The sequence below is a fragment of the Eleutherodactylus coqui genome, chromosome 4, assembly GCF_035609145.1.
Source record: "Eleutherodactylus coqui strain aEleCoq1 chromosome 4, aEleCoq1.hap1, whole genome shotgun sequence".
NCBI lineage: Eukaryota > Metazoa > Chordata > Amphibia > Anura > Eleutherodactylidae > Eleutherodactylus > Eleutherodactylus coqui.
The window spans coordinates 5,470,619-5,488,925 of record NC_089840.1 but is presented as its reverse complement, the minus strand read 5'-3'; the positions used below and the strand labels follow the sequence as shown (position 1 = coordinate 5,488,925).

Below are 18,307 nucleotides of genomic sequence, written 5' to 3'. Positions count from 1 at the left end.
AATAGCGGGCTCACATATAACAATAGCGGCCTCACATATAACAATAGCGGGCTCACATATAATAATAGCGGGCTCACATATAACAATAGCGGCCTCACGTGTAATAATAGCGGGCTCACATATAACAATAGCGGCCTCACGTGTAATAATAGCGGGCTCACATATAACAATAGCGGGCTCACATATAATAATAGCGGGCTCACATATAACAATAGCGGGCTCACATATAATAATAGCGGGCTCACATATAACAATAGCGGCCTCACGTGTAATAATAGCGGGCTCACATATAACAATAGCGGCCTCACATATAACAATAGCGGGCTCACATATAATAATAGCGGGCTCACATATAACAATAGCGGCCTCACGTGTAATAATAGCGGGCTCACATATAACAATAGCGGCCTCACGTGTAATAATAGCGGGCTCACATATAACAATAGCGGCCTCACGTGTAATAATAGCGGGCTCACATATAACAATAGCGGGCTCACATATAACAATAGCGGGCTCACATATAACAATAGCGGCCTCACATATAATAATAGCGGGCTCACATATAACAATAGCGGGCTCACATATAATAATAGCGGGCTCACATATAACAATAGCGGGCTCACGTATAATAATAGCGGGCTCACATATAACAATAGCGGCCTCACGTGTAATAATAGCGGGCTCACATATAACAATAGCGGCCTCACGTGTAATAATAGCGGGCTCACATATAATAATAGCGGCCTCACATATAATAATAGCGGGCTCACATATAACAATAGCGGGCTCACATATAACAATAGCGGGCTCACATATAACAATAGCGGCCTCACATATAACAATAGCGGCCTCACATATAATAATAGCGGCCTCACATATAACAAAAGCGGGCTCACATATAATAATAGCGGGCTCACATATAACAATAGCGGCCTCACATATAACAATAGCGGCCTCACATATAATAATAGCGGCCTCACATATAACAATAGCGGCCTCACGTGTAATAATAGTGGGCTCACATATAATAATAGCGGGCTCACATATAACAATAGCGGGCTCACATATAACAATAGCGGCCTCACATATAATAATAACGGGCTCACATATAATAATAGCGGCCTCACATATAACAAAAGTGGGCTCACATATAATAATAGCGGGCTCACATATAACAATAGCGGCCTCACATATAATAATAACGGGCTCACATATAATAATAGCGGCCTCACATATAACAAAAGTGGGCTCACATATAATAATAGCGGGCTCACATATAACAATAGCGGCCTCACATATAATAATAGTGGCCTCACATATAATAATAGCGGGCTCACATATAACAATAGCGGGCTCACATATAACAATAGCGGCCTCACATATAACAATAGCGGCCTCACATATAATAATAGCGGCCTCACATATAACAAAAGCGGGCTCACATATAATAATAGCGGGCTCACATATAACAATAGCGGCCTCACATATAACAATAGCGGCCTCACATATAATAATAGCGGGCTCACATATAATAATAGCGGGCTCACATATAACAATAGCGGGCTCACATATAATAATAGCGGGCTCACATATAACAATAGCGGCCTCACATATAATAATAACGGGCTCACATATAATAATAGCGGCCTCACATATAACAAAAGTGGGCTCACATGTAACAATAGCGGCCTCACATATAACAATAGCGGCCTCGCATATAACAATAGCGGCCTCGCATATAACAATAGCGGGCTCGCATATAATAATAGCGGGCTCGCATATAATAATAGCGGCCTCACATATAATAATAGCGGCCTCACATATAATAATAGCGGCCTCACATATAATAATAGCGGGCTCACATATAATAATAGCGGCCTCACATATAATAATAGCGGGCTCACATATAATAATAGCGGGCTCACATATAATAATAGCGGCCTCACATATAATAATAGCGGCCTCACATATAATAATAGCGGCCTCACATATAATAATAGCGGGCTCACATATAATAATAGCGGCCTCACATATAATAATAGCGGGCTCACATATAATAATAGCGGCCTCACATATAACGTCTAGAGGAGGTATTCGGAAGGCAATTTATAAAAAATGGCAAATACTTAAATACTTTTCACGTACTGAAAAAAAAAATGTAAAAGGAAAACCCTTAAAACCCGCGAAGGTCAAAACAGATGGAACCGAGGCGGGGCTTATAGAGGGTATAAAAAACGAAGGTTTCAAGGGCGCTAATGTGAAATTATTAACGGCTCTGCCTGCAGGAGGTCGCCCCAGAAATACTGTGAGCGGCTGAAATACAGGAAAACACTGCGGCGAGAAAAAGACCCGCGTTCTGTATGCAGCCGCTATTTAACCCCTTAATAACAAGCATTTTTTTTGTGGGGAAGATGTTACTCGCCGCACTCTGGAGGACATATAATGTGTTGGAGATGTTACTGGCCGCACTCTGGGGGACATATAATGTGTTGGAGATGTTACTGGCCGCACTCTGGGGGACATATAATGTGTTGGAGATGTTACTGGCCGCACTCTGGAGGACATATAATGTGTTGGAGATGTTACTGGCCGCACTCTGGGGGACATATAATGTGTTGGAGATATTACTGGCCGCACTCTTGGGGACATATAATGTGTTGGAGATGTTACTGGCTGCACCCTGGGGGACATATAATGTGTTGGAGATGTTACTGGCTGCACTCTGGGGGACATATAATGTGTTGGAGATGTTACTGGCCGCACTCTGGGGGACATATAATGTGTTGGAGATGTTACTGGCTGCACCCTGGGGGACATATAATGTGTTGGAGATGTTACTGGCCGCACTCTGGAGGACATATAATGTGTTGGAGATGTTACTGGCTGCACTCTGGAGGACATATAATGTGTTGGAGATGTTACTGGCCGCACTCTGGGGGACATATAATGTGTTGGAGATATTACTGGCCGCACTCTTGGGGACATATAATGTGTTGGAGATGTTACTGCCTGCACCCTGGGGGACATATAATGTGTTGGAGATGTTACTGGCCGCACTCTGGGGGGACATATAATGTGTTGGAGATGTTACTGGCCGCACTCTGGGGGACATATAATGTGTTGGAGATGTTACTGGCCGCACTCTGGGGGACATATAATGTGTTGGAGATGTTACTGGCCGCACTCTGGGGGACATATAATGTGTTGGAGATGTTACTGGCTGCACTCTGGGGGACATATAATGTGTTGGAGATGTTACTGGCTGCACTCTGAGGGACATATAATGTGTTGGAGATGTTACTGGCCGCACTCTGGGGGACATATAATGTGTTGTAGATGTTACTGCCCGCACTCTGGAGGACATATAATGTGTTGGAGATATTACTGGCCGCACTCTTGGGGACATATAATGTGTTGGAGATGTTACTGGCTGCACCCTGGGGGACATATAATGTGTTGGAGATGTTACTGGCTGCACTCTGGGGGACATATAATGTGTTGGAGATGTTACTAGCCGCACTCTGGAGGACATATAATGTGTTGGGGATGTTACTGGCCGCACTCTTGGGGACATATAATGTGTTGGAGATGTTACTGGCCGCACTCTGGAGGACATATAATGTGTTGGAGATGTTACTGGCTGCACTCTGGGGGACATATAATATGTTGGAGATGTTACTGGCCGCACTCTGGAGGACATATAATATGTTGGAGATGTTACTGGCTGCACTCTGGGGGACATATAATGCGTTGGAGATGTTACTGGCTGCACTCTGGGGGACATATAATGTGTTGGAGATGTTACTGGCTGCACTCTGGAGGACATATAATGTGTTGGAGATGTTACTGGCCGCACTCTGGGGGACATATAATGTGTTGGAGATATTACTGGCTGCACTCTGGGGGACATATAATGTGTTGGAGATGTTACTGGCTGCACTCTGGGATACATATAATGTGTTGGAGATGTTACTGGCCGCACTCTGGGGGACATATAATGTGTTGAAGATGTTACTGGCGCACTCTGGGGGACATATAATGTGTTGGAGATATTACTGGCTGCACTCTGGGGCATATATAATGTGTTGGAGATGTTACTGGCCGCACTCTGGGGGACATATAATGTGTTGGAGATGTTACTGGCTGCACTTTGGGGGACATATAATGTGTTGGAGATGTTACTGGCCGCACTCTGGGGGACATATAATGTGTTGGAGATGTTACTGGCTGCACTTTGGGGGACATATAATGTGTTGGAGATGTTACTGGCCGCACTCTGGGGGACATATAATGTGTTGGAGATGTTACTGGCCGCACTCTGGGGGACATATAATGTGTTGGAGATGTTACTGGCCGCACTCTGGGGGTCATATAATGTGTTGGAGATGTTACTGGCCGCACTCTGGGGGACATATATTGTGTTGGAGATGTTACTGGCTGCACTCTGGGGGACATATAATGTGTTGGAGATGTTACTGGCCGCACTCTGGGGGACATATAATGTGTTGGAGATGTTACTGGCTGCACTCTGAGGGAAATATAATGTGTTGGAGATGTTACTGGCCGCACTCTGGGGGACATATAATGTGTTGGAGATGTTACTGGCTGCACTCTGAGGGAAATATAATGTGTTGGAGATGTTACTGGCCGCACTCTGGGGGACATATAATGTGTTGTAGATATTACTGGCCGCACTCTGGAGGACATATAATGTGTTATAGATGTTACTGGCCGCACTCTGGAGGACATATAATGTGTTGTAGATGTTACTGGCCGCACTCTGGGGGACATATAATGTGTTGTAGATATTACTGGCCGCACTCTGGAGGACATATAATGTGTTGTAGATGTTACTGGCCGCACTCTGGGGGACATATAATGTGTTGTAGATATTACTGGCCGCACTCTGGAGGACATATAATGTGTTATAGATGTTACTGGCTGCACTCTGGGGGACATATAATGTGTTGGAGATGTTACTGGCCGCACTCTGGGGGACATATAATAATAATAATAAACTTTATTTGTATAGCGCCAACATATTCCGCAGCGCTTACATAGACGGGGGATACAGAAAGACAAAAGTACAAACATTACAGAACCACGGTTACATAGTAATCAGTTGATGGAGACAGTAGGGGTTCGGGTCCGGCTCCAACGAGCTTACATACTACAAGTAATGGGGTGATACAGAAGGTAAAGGGGCTGGAGATGTGCACAGTATGGTGAGGTGGAGAGTGAGCGATGCTCTACACATAGACAATGGTCAAACATTTAGCCGTGTGACGGCAGAAACGGTATGAACGCAGGAGCGGTTTATGATGGCTAGCAGGGATTGCAGTCAGTAGGTCAGGGAGCATGTTGTCAGGCGGAGTACAGAGGGGTTTGTTTAGGGAATGCGGTATGCCTCCCTGAAGAGGTGCGTTTTTAGAGCACGCCTGAAGTTCTGCGAGTCCTGGATTGCTCGGGTAGCCTTTGGTAGTGCGTTCCAGAGGACCGGTGCTGCTCTGGAGAAGTCTTGGAGGCGGGAATGAGAAGTTCAATGTGTTGGAGATGTTACTGGCTGCACTCTGGGGGACATATAATGTGTTGGAGATGTTACTGGCCGCACTCTGGGGGACATATAATGTGTTGGAGATGTTACTGGCCGCACTCTGGGGGACATATAATGTGTTGGAGATGTTACTGGCTGTACTCTGGGGGACATATAATGTGTTGTAGATGTTACTGGCCGCACTCTGGGGGACATATAATGTGTTGGAGATGTTACTGGCCGCACTCTGGGGGACATATAATGTGTTGGAGATGTTACTGGCTGCACTCTGGGGGACATATAATGTGTTGGAGATGTTACTGGCCGTACTCTGGGGGACATATAATGTGTTGGAGATGTTACTGGCTGCACTCTGGGATACATATAATGTGTTGTAGATGTTACTGGCCGCACTCTGGGGGACATATAATGTGTTGGAGATGTTACTGGCCGCACTCTGGGGGACATATAATGTGTTGGAGATGTTACTGGCTGCACTCTGGGGGACATATAATGTGTTGGAGATGTTACTGGCTGCACTTTGGGGGACATATAATATGTTGGAGATGTTACTGGCAGCACTCTGGGGGACATATAATGTGTTGTAGATGTTACTGGCCGCACTCTGGGGGACATATAATGTGTTGGAGATGTTACTGGCTGCACTCTGGGGGACATATAATGTGTTGGAGATGTTACTGGCTGCACTCTGGGGGACATATAATGTGTTGGAGATGTTACTGGCTGCACTCTGGGGGACATATAATGTGTTGGAGATGTTACTGGCTGCACTCTGGGGGACATATAATGTGTTGGAGATGTTACTGGCTGTACTCTGGGGGACATATAATGTGTTGTAGATGTTACTGGCCGCACTCTGGGGGACATATAATGTGTTGGAGATGTTACTGGCCGCACTCTGGGGGACATATAATGTGTTGGAGATGTTACTGGCCGCACTCTGGGGGACATATAATGTGTTACAGATGTTACTGGCTGCACTCTGGGGGACATATAATGTGTTGGAGATGTTACTGGTCGCACTCTGGGGGACATGTAATGTGTTGGAGATGTTACTGGCCGCACTCTGGGGGACATATAATGTGTTGGAGATGTTACTGGCTGCACTCTGAGGGACATATAATGTGTTGGAGATGTTACTGGCCTCACTCTGGGGGACATATAATGTGTTGGAGATGTTACTGGCCGCACTCGGGGGGACATATAATGTATTGGAGATGTTACTGGCTGCACTCTGGGGGACATATAATGCGTTGGAGATGTTACTGGCCGCACTCTGGAGGACATATAATGTATTGGAGATGTTACTGGCTGCACTCTGGGGGACATATAATGCGTTGGAGATGTTACTGGTCGCACTCTGGGGGACATATAATGTGTTGGAGATGTTACTGGCTGCACTCTGGGGGACATATAATGTGTTGGAGATGTTACTGGCCGCACTCTGGAGGACATATAATGTATTGGAGATGTTACTTGCTGCACTCTGGGGGACATATAATGTGTTGGAGATGTTACTGGCTGCACTCTAGGGGACAGATAATGTGTTGGAGAGGTTACTGGCTGCACTCTGGGGGACATATAATGTGTTGGAGATGTTACTGGCCGCACTCTGGGGGGGACATATAATGTGTTGGAGATGTTACTGGCCGTACTCTGGGGGACATATAATGTGTTGGAGATGTTACTGGCTGCACTCTGGGGGACATATAATGTGTTGGAGATGTTACTGGCCGTACTCTGGGGGACATATAATGTGTTGGAGATGTTACTGGCCGCACTCTGGGGGACATATAATGTGTTGGAGATGTTACTGGCTGCACTCTGGGGGACATATAATGTGTTGGAGATGTTACTGGCCGCACTCTGGGGGACATATAATGTGTTGGAGATGTTACTGGCCGCACTCTGGGGGACATATAATGTGTTGGAGATGTTACTGGCTGCACTCTGGGGGACATATAATGTGTTGGAGATGTTACTGGCCGTACTCTGGGGGACATTATAGTTTTTAGGGGTGAAGATTGAAGAGAAATCCATAAATTTCACCAATATTTTGGGGTTTCATGTTAACGCCGTTCACCATTTGGGAAAGATAACCTTCTTTTCTGATCCGCCGGATATTGTGACAACAAGTTTATGGAAAAAAATAGTAATAGTGCAAAAATATCTGCGCTCACAAGACACGTATATGTAGATAAATATTTGTAAGGAGGGGGAGGGGATGTATCCCTGGAGAACCCCTCCCCAAACTGCAGAAACGTAAGTTTAGCAAAAAAAAGTGCAGTAGCCAAAAATGTAATTTATTTTATGCAGCAATTCGGGTAAAAAATACAAGATATGCGACGTGTTTCCCCAACTCTCCGTCCCCTTCCTCAGGCATAACTTATACTGACCCAGACTGATGTATAAACAGATATGGCATTGCACAAACACAGAAGGGGAGGGTTAAGGGGGAGGGGTTAAGGGGAGGGTTAAGGGGGAGGGGTTAAGGGGAGGGTTAAGGGGGAGGGGTTAAGGGGAGGGTTTAGGGGGAGGGGTTAAGGGGAGGGTTAAGGGGGATGGGTAAGGGGGTGCTTGCAGTACACTTAGCGGCTTCATGTGATATTCAATATATTATAAAGTACACATTCTTAGGGCTTATTCACAGAGGTGTATCTTTCCTCAGTGTTTTGGGAGCCATACCCCGGAGTGGAGCGCACAGAGGGGAAGTAGGATGGATAGTTTTGCATTTCTTCTGTATTTTGGACCCGCTGCTGGTTTTGGCTCACAAAATACTGAGGATAAATACGCCCGTGTGAATAAGCCCTAAGAAAGTTACTCACGGGGTTTTCTTTACTTGTTGACGTAATATCCAGAGAGATTAATGCCGGGGAAGTGCCGGGGACGTGCCGGGGACGTGCCGGGGACGTGCCGGGGACGTGTCGGGGACGTGCCGGGGACGTGCCGGGGACGTGCCGGGGATGTGCCGGCTGACAGGCTGCCCATCACAAGGACAGATTTTGACCTTTGTTCTTTAAAGGATTTCTCAATATTAGAAATATCCCATTGACACAAAAGCTGAGCGAGTTACTGAGGAGTCAGAAACGTATGAGATCAACTAGCGCATAACTGAACGGGAAGGATGCTTTGGTGTTGGCCAGTGGCGTACATAGAAGAGATGGCGCCCCATTGCAAAAACCTCTGGCTTTGCCACCCAGCACAGTAGGGCCCGCTTTTAGAATCCTGTTGCATGCCCATTAAAATGACTCTTGGGCAAATTCTTTACCTCCTTGTTTACTAACAGTGCAGTTCCTCTTTGGAGGAAAGCTCTGGATATGGTCTCGCTACATAGTAGAGTAAGGGATGTAAAATCATAGCTGGGGCCCTCTGTCTCCAGGGGCCCCATAGGAGTCACACAGTTTGCCTCTATGGTACATACACCCTTGGTGTTGGCACATAATATACAACATTCTGTGTTATCTCATTACTGCGGAGGACTGGAAAGTGAAAGAACGGGCGATGGACTGTCCACCCATTGGGAGCAGCATGATTTATCCGCCATTCACTGTAATAGTCTATCATAAAAGGTGACACCATCCCATATCTACAAGTCGCCCGTTCCTTGGATTCCGGCTATTTGTTCTGCAAACAGAGTAAACATAACGTGGATATAAATAAATTCAAGAAAGTTCTGGAATGGAAAGGAACAAAGCGATTCTCCTTGAGTCAGACAAAGTCATTGATCCGGTAACCACGGTGGGATGCAGATGACCAAGCGGGTGTATGGCTACTTTTATGGACTGGTGTTGGCCTGGTCACAGGCATTCTCCTCATGTTGTGTGGCGAGTGGCTGTAGGGTACTTGATGAATGTTCTTCTGACATGCCGTGAAGAGAAGAATCATTCCACCGATTACCGTCAGACATCCTGAGATAAAGCCGACATAGAGAGCTTGGCCAATCTCAAACTTCATCCCATAGGGTAGTGCTGGGTTATAAAAGTCTTGGATGACATTATGGGTGGACCATGCTACCGGAATGAGACATGTAAGACCAGCGAAGAGAAAAACCACTGCACCAAGGATGGCAATCATCTTCTTCGCGGAAGACCCTTTAGCACATTGGGTGCAATTCATGCCAAACACAGAGACAAAACATGCCAGGATCGAAAGGACACAAGATGTCACCATCATACCCCGTCCAATCTGAAGATCTCGGGGAAGAGCTAGCTGAGATCGGTGGACTTGGCATTGGTAAATTCCTGTGGTGTGCCACACACATTCCATCCATAGGCCCCTCATGTATGCCACTGCCGTGATAATGTTGGTGCCCACATGAGCAGTCCTCCACCAATGAGGGAGTACAGTAGCGATAATGGTCCCAATGAAACCAACAAGGGATATGAAGAAGCCAAGTAACTGCAATGCCATGCTCACCATCGTCTGGAGTTGGCTTTCCTTACTGCTTCAGCCACCTTGACTACTTTCTTCCCCTCTTGGTCAGATGTGTTTGAGCTCTTACACTGCTCCCTGTATTAATACCTCAAGACGGAGTGAAAGAAGTTAAACATTGTAAGAATAATTAGTTTATGTGACCAATAAAGGCAAGACTGAAAAAGCTCTCACCTGATCATTAACATAGTAACTGCGTGTGCCGGAGGTGAGCATGAGTTATGGGCTTTCCTATCTGGAAAAATATGTCCCGGATGTAGATGTGGAGCAGCCGATGACCTCCAAGAGTAGTTTACAAAGCGATTGTGTTCTGTCTGTGGTGTAGCAGCTTGTAGATGTTGTGGATTAAAGCAATAGGAATAGATATGCAATCAATATGCAATCTGATTGTTGGGGGTCCAACCACTGCGACCTTCCAGATGCCTAAAATGTATAACACATGCCGACTCTCCCGAAGTGCCTGGAAGACTGCAGAATGAAAAGGAGAGCCCTACCAGACTTCAGAAGGCTTTTCTTTAAAGGGGTTGTCCCGCGGCACCAAGTGGGTCTATACACTTCTGTATGGCCATATTAATGCACTTTGTAATGTACATTGTGCATTAATTATGAGCCATACAGAAGTTATAAAAAGTTTTTCACTTACCTGCTCCGTTGCTGGCGTCCTCGTTTCCATGGAGCCGCCTAATTTTCGGCGTCTAATGGCCAAATTAGACGCGCTTGCGCAGTCCGGGTCTTCTTCTTTTCTCAATGGGGCCGCTCGTGCAGGATGCCGGCTCCGTGTAGCTCCGCCCCGTCACGTGCCGATTCCAGCCAATCAGGAGGCTGGAATCGGCAATGGACCGCACAGAAGCCCTGCGGTCCACCGAGGGAGAAGATCCCGGCGGCCATCTTCAACCGGTAAGTAAGAAGTCACCGGAGCGCGGGGATTCAGGTAAGCGATGTGAGTTTTTTTTTTTTAAGTCCCTGCATCGGGGTTGTCTCGCGCCGAACGGGGGGGGGGGGGGGGGGGGGGGGTTGAAAAAAAAAAAAAAAGTTTTGGCGTGGGACAACCCCTTTAAGAGCATTTGTACATCCATTTACACAGTATGCATATGTACTACTATACAGGCAGCAGTGGCAAACGCTGGTCACTCCTGCTGTAGTGTCCGAGAACACCATCCTGGTCCCCTCCATAAATGTCATCCATGTTGGTCCTATGTGGATGCACTGTGCAAGCCTGTCTTGTCATTTCCAGTGTGTGTGTTGCACAGCTGCGGCGCTTAAGAGGTTAACTCTAGTAAAATCATAGTCTGCCTGTATATGTATCAGTCTGTCATGTGGTATAAGTGAGGGGATAAATAGGAGTGCTTGAGAGCGGGAAGAGGAGTCCATCTTCCATCTTGTTTGCTACCGGAGTGTCACTAAACACAGAGCCACATGGAAGCACCTTCAGCTTCCTTGTGGTGAAGATGGAGGAGCAGGAGAGATTTCCTGTAGAGACTGCATTTTGGATGTGAGTGGAGTGAGGCCCAAGCCTAAGAGAGAGCCTTTGTAAGTAATCACTATCCTGACAAGACCCAGTGCAGAAGTACCAAGTCACACCCACACGTCTCCTGTCCGGGGTGCAAATCCTAAAAAGTAATGAATACTACTAGAGCGTCTGTGGTCCTACCCCCTTCCTCCTCCGGAGTGCTCCCCGTCCAGGAGCGGTACCTGACAGGTAACGTGGACTGTAGGACTGGTTTCATCCTGCGTCTCCTCCCTGCCTCTGGCCTTCTTTTCCTGCCGCACTGTGAAGGATTGTACTGGAATTGTTGTGAATAATTGCTTGCCAAAGTCTATTCCAAGTAAAGTTTATACCGGGCCCTAACCGTTCCTGGGGACCCGAGGTACTATAAAAGAGTGTCTGTGTTTATTCTCCGCCGTGTGATATACCGGTGTGTGGGAACGGTGGCGTCACCCGTGGCAACTACTACCCCCATCATCCTGTTTATTGGCATTCCCTATCCTAGGGGTGTTGACGCTGGCCTGCAGTCCTGCTCTGGCCTTGGCTACATGTCATCCCTCCGGGACCAGAGCCTGGTAAGTGCCGCCGTGACAAGACAGCACTTATCCCTCCCAGCTCCCCACGTTTGTCAAGTGTCCGGGTGTCTCTATGGGACGTTGCACTGCCATCACTGAACCATCAATGGCCTCACATAAGCAGCGGGCACTGTGGCGGGCCCTGTTGTATTTTCTGAGGATTAGTGGCGTGTTGGACTTTTTTTGGCCTTCAGAACTACAGTAATTTGTCGTGGCGCCGATCCACAGGTATCAGAGAACCCCATGAAACCCCACACCTTTACTCCACCTTAACCAGCGGACAGGAAGGTTTCTCCGCTGCTCAGTGATACAAGTTTTGCGCTCTTTTGCCCGCTGGAGTCTTTCTGTTTCCCTTAGACACAATGGCGCTGGAACTGGTCGCCCGCTGTTATACCATCCGTGCGGAGGAACGGCGAGTTGTGCGTTCGGACACGTTAGTTGGAGCTCCAGCGTTGTATTCAGCTGACTGTGCAGCCTGTTGGTCAGAACGATTCCTGACATCCTCCTCCGACCCCTTTCAGTGATGAGTTGTTTCCATCCACAGGATCCCCTTCCGCTGGATGTTTTTCTCGATTGCGCCATTCTCTGTATACTCTCCACACCGTTACATGAGAAACCCCTCCCCCGCGGTTGGCGGTGAGCCCCCAGCTAGCCTAGCACCGATGACCGACCCCGCTGGAAGTCACTCCGATCGCTGGATCTTCCATCTAATGTGGATTCACACTGAAACTGATCCACAGAAAAGTTGTCCCGTGATGCTGCCAGTTGTGAGAAGACCGGGGGTCTAATAAAGGGGACATTTAGTGTATCTTAAAAAAAGAGAAATTCCCCCATTTGTGACCGGGACTTTTTGTTGATGATTTGGAGTTTATTTCCCGCTGACTCTTCCTTGCTGTTTCACATCTTGTATTTCCCCCTCGGTCCGGCTCGGTGTCTCCTGCTCCCGGCGTTGGCTGGCTGTGTTCCCGTGTTTCGGTAATTGCACCCTCTGTGGGTTTGGGGGACTTACCGACGGGACCAGCAGGTCCAACTTCAGGCCAGAATTTGTAGACAGCGAGTTCTGTCGCCGCGGCTGCCTGCCAGTCACTGAGGCCGGGGGAGGCACTGCGGGTTACAACGGGCTCAGTATTCTTCACGCCACTTTCGGTCGCGGCACGTTCCATCTTGATGTATTCGCTGCGTATTCTGCCCAAATCAATGGGATCTTTTACATTTTTACCTACGCACGTAAAAAGGCTGCCGACAGGAATACGCGAGGAAACGGTGCAGCCCGCGAACGCTCCTCTCAGCTGATACTAAAACTATATTAGACATGCAGCTAAAACACAAAGTCGGAGCCGAGAGCGAAGTACAAGGTCGGTCGTTAGACTTAATGGACACCCTGAGAAGTCATTAACATGACCGGTCACAGAGAACACTCCTGCGGTGATGGAAGCGGGATGTTTACGCTCCTGATGACCGCAGCTATTCTTAGCAGCCATTAACGCGCTATTTTTAGTTCACAATTCAAAGCTAAAAAAAGTAAGTTTCTAAATTTGGAAAATGTGTGCTAAATGGCGCAGCGCAGCGTCCGGGTCATCGAGTCACTGCCGTTCGCTAATCACTAACTCCAGGGTCGTTGACCGTCACCGTTAATGAATGCGTTTCGCACACGGGGGGGGGGGTTTGTTTCTGTTTGATTTTTGGACCCAAAAAATCAGTCCGAAAATCATTCCATAATAGCGGCCGTGTGAGCGGCGGTACGGCGCCAGATTCGGTTTACTCTGATAGCCCAATAAGGCCTCCTTCACACAGGCGATTTTGCGCGCGTTTTTGCCCACATAAACTACAACCATTACAGCCCACAGGATTCAATGGCTTCACTCACATGGGTCGATTTGCTGCACGTTTTCGCCGCTGGTGACGATCTGTGACATGCTCTATTGTTGCCCACATTTAAGCATCCATAGCAGTCTATGGGGGTGCGCGAATGCACGCCTGTGTGTACGCAATCACACTCGTAACTGCGCAGTTTTGCAGTGTTAATTACTAACACCGGTGACTAATTAGGCTGACCCCCCTACTTATTAGACTGCCCGCCTGTTCAAACATGGCATGGGTGTGTCCCGCGCCGATGTGAACAGGGCTGGTAGTGCAGAGAAGGATACTTACCTGCGCAGGAACGCTCGTGAGGAGACATGATTGGGCTCCATTCAAAGCACAATGACATCACGCTCTGACAACCATGATTACATCACGCTCTGACCACCATGATTACATCACGCTCTGACAACCATGATTACATCACGCTCTGACCACCATGATTACATCACGCTCGTGTGAAGGAGGCATAATAATATCGCTGCATGCCCTACTCTTGCCCAACTTTTGGATGAGAATAGCACATGCACATGTTCGGACGGGATGTCTGAGTGCGATGCGAGTTATACCCGAAAATCTCAAGCGCAACTTTTGAATTCTCCGAGTGCGCGGCGCCCAGAGCGTATTTACACAAGGGATTCTGTTGTGAGTTTTGTGCGCTGTGAAAGGTAAAGATCCGACACAGAAATAAAACCCATTATTGTACATGGATCTGTTTACACGTCAGATTCTTCTCTCTCTCGTAGCGCTGCTGCAAGACAGAATAACTCCCACGTGTCCAAAGACTCGCATTTATATGGAGGTTTTTTGCGCTTTTTAAAATTTTTCTCATTGAAACAACGTAATCTTTATGAGCAAGAAAATTGCATGAACCGTAATTCAGTTTTCTCACAAAATGCGTCACATGTGAAGATAGTGGGTTTAGCAGTGTGATATTGGTCCAAGTGTCTCGGACGGACATTGCACTCATCCATGTAAATGCGGCTTAAGGGCGATTTTGCAGAAGGGTTTTCGCTGCAGTTTCTGATGTATTTTTTTGAGCCAAAGACAGAAAAGGATTCACAAGAAATGAGGACTATAAAGGAAGGACGTCTGCTCCTCCTCTCCACTCCTCACTGCTGCTGCTCTCTGCTTATCTCTCTGCTACTCCTCTTTGCTGCTCCTCTTCGCTTCTCCTCTTGGATCTTCTCTGCTATTCCCTTGCTGCTGTCCACTTATCTCTCTGCTACTCCTCTTTGCTGCTCCTCTGCTCATCTCTGCTACTCCTGTTTGCTGCTGCTCTCCGCTTATCTCTCTGCTAGTCCTCTTTGCTGCTCCTCTCCACTCCTCTCTGCTCTTCCACTCCTCCCTGCTCCTCCACTCCTCTCTGCTGCTCCTCTCTATGGCTTTTCTCGGCTGCTCCTCTCTGCTTCTCTCCACTCCTCTCTGCTGCTCCTCTCTGCTTATCGCTTTGCTACTCTTCTTTGCTGCTCCTCCATTCCTCTCTGCTGCTCCTCTCCGCTCCTCCTCTCTACTTCACTCTGTTGCTGCTCTCCACTTATCTCTGTTGTACTTCATTTTGCTGCTCTTCCTCTCCACTCCTCTCTGCTCCTCCTCTCCTCTCCTCTCTGCTCCTCCTCTCCGCTCCTCTCTGCTCCTCTCTGTTGGATCCACTTTAGGCTTTGGCTCAAAAACTGCATTAAAAAGTTGCATGTGAAACCAGTTGAAGGTAAGCTTCACATGGAACGGAATATGTGGCACGATGCAATGCAAGCTGCGGTAATTGCTGCGCCACCTCAGGCTAACTGCAGATTTTGATGCAGAATTGAAAATTACTTAAAACCTACCCGGAATTCTGCATTAAAATCTGCAGTAAGACTTGCAGATTTTTGTGTGGAATTCCACAGCTGCGGATTTGGCTGCGTCCTGCGGCGTTATCCCGTTTGACATGAAAGGTCCCTGAGGCTTTCTTCAGAGGGGCTGCGCTGGTGAAATCTACAGCAGCTGCAAGCGGAAAAAAATAGCAGCTTGAATTTACATATTTTACTCATTGATGTAGCGCACCTTTCCTGCAGCGCCGCCCGTCACTCGGGGGCGCAGCCTGGGTTCTCTCTTAGCATATGTTCACACGTAGCGGAAATACTGCAGATTTTCCACAGCAGAAATTCCGCACCAAAATCCAGAGTATTTCCGCGCAAAAAAATAGAGTGAAAATCATCTGCAGCGCTCCTCACAATGTTTCATGCTGTCAGCGCAAGCGTTCACCCAGCGGCCTCTAGTGAGCGCTGCGCCGCTGGTCAAGTCATCTAGAAGATGGGGGGACATTCAAAGTCTTCGCAATTCTACTTTAAATAACATTCTTCCGACGTTGTTCCACACGTTTTCGCTGCAGTTTCCCACAGATCGGTGAACCTCTGACCATCTTTGCTTCTGAGAGACTCGGCCTCTCTAACACACAGTCTGTGATCTAGTAGAAAATCGACTCTTCAGCTGGTTTTCATTTGTACCACTTTACTTCTCCAGCCTTTTGTTAATCCTGGCCCAACTCTTGTGAGATGTGTCGCTGCCATCAGTTTCTAAATGAGGACATTGTTTAGATGAAGTGGAACGATGCCGCCCCCCCCCCCTCCCCGAGATGTTCTACTGTGGATACAATATGGTTACATGAGATTTACAAATCATCGCATTCTTTTTTTCTGAACCTTTATTAACAGTTTATACAGCGTTCCAACTTTTTTGGAATGGGAGTATATGAGCCGCATTGCCCTTGTTGCCCACAACCAATCGCTGTTCTGCATTTAGTTTCCCAGAAAGCTGCGCTCTGATTGGTCTCTACAGGCAGTTTACCTGCTGGACAGTGTTGATAGATCCGGCCCAATCATTTTCAATGTACATCTGTTTCTCTGATACAAAACACAAGTGGAGCGCCGCTGATCTCCAGCCGTCACCTGACTCATCATATTGTTACAACTGGGGGTTCCCGGTGCAATCAGCGGCGCTCTGCCTGTGTTTTGCGTATACTGGCACCGCGTCACTTAAATGTGGAGCTTCGCGTCTCTGGAACAGATCTCCACAGCGAAGAGAATAAAATCATTTGTTCTTCACGGACGGCTACATTAACACAGAATTTAATCTCGCCAAGAAAGTGCTCTTAAAAAGTGATCCTACGATGTCAATGAGCTGAACAGTAGTAAAAACGGAGTCTGAGAAAGTTCAGCGGAGCTGGAGAGAGTCATTAAACTTTACTATAATATGCGGAGGGGGTCTGTTTACCCCGAATGTTATCTCAGAGGACGTGTAATTACACCTGGCTGAGAAAGCAGATCCCTGCGCTAATAACCCGCTCCCCGGCGCTCACCGCTGGCTCGTATGCTATTTCATAGGGCGATGGCTGTACGTTTTATGTGCAGGAACTCTGCCATGTAAAGGATCTGTATTGGGTTCTGTATATACATTACATGCCGTGGCGGAGCGTGTCCGCCTGGTTTCCTGTATGAGGTTACTCACGGCGCAGCGCTAGTTAAATGTATCTGAACCGATAGTCACTGAAAGGAAATGCCGGGTGGAGTCACAAACCTGGCCCCAGCGCCGTATCGCATCCCGGTGTCCTATGGTGAAATGACAATAGCGGACTTGAATAGGAAGACATGGAGGCTGCACGATCTTCAGCGACAAAGTTCATAAAAGAGGCGTGCCTAGTAATACAGTTCACCAGTTGTAAACTATCTTGGGGCGCGTCTGTTGTGTCTTGTACCCAGTTTTCTGGAATACAGAGGTTTCGCTTTTGGCGCACGTACCAAAATTGCAACTTTTCAGGCATTTCCATAAGACCCAAAAGGAGAAAAGTTGTAACAACTTTGGTGCAGATTCCAAGGTGCCTTTAAGGAAAGCAATGCATTTATGCCAAAAACTGACATAACATTGAGAAATGTTGTCTACTGTCTACAAATCTACATTTGTCAAATGGGCAGTCAAAAAGAATCTCCTAATCAGTCTGCATCATACAGAGCTTGCATTATCATACTTGCACATCACCCCAAAACATCTGTACCCCAAGACATGAGAAGAGCCTGTAAATATGTCCAGAGACGTGGAGTCACTTTATACCCCTCAGCTACTGCAGTCAGATTGCGACAAAGTCTAAAGAACCCCTCCGAGGGGCGAGTATTACCAACCAGTCTTGGAATCTGCTTTCTTCCAGTCTTCAGGAAATATAAAACTCCCAGAATCCAAGTAGGGATTTTAGGGAATAGTAAATAATCGTTCATTGGAGCTTTGGTAAAATGCGTCCCCCACTGCACTGGTAGGAACAAAAAGTGTTGCATCCAGAAGGAATTAGTGAAATTTCATGAACCTGGTAAATCTACAAATGTCAGTAAAAAGTGTGCCTACCATGAGCCCTGGTACAGTTGTCAGCAAGAA

General features: G+C 47.2%; 1 protein-coding gene across 1 annotated transcript; it reads right to left on the bottom strand.

Moving 5' to 3' along the window:
- Nucleotides 1–9,258: 9,258 nt before the first annotated feature.
- On the bottom strand, nucleotides 9,259–9,973 carry CLDN14 (claudin 14). The gene has a single exon (XM_066598522.1). The coding sequence runs from the start codon at nucleotides 9,971–9,973 to the stop codon at nucleotides 9,263–9,265; it is 711 nt and encodes a 236-aa protein (XP_066454619.1). The 3' UTR covers nucleotides 9,259–9,262.
- Nucleotides 9,974–18,307: the final 8,334 nt, after the last annotated feature.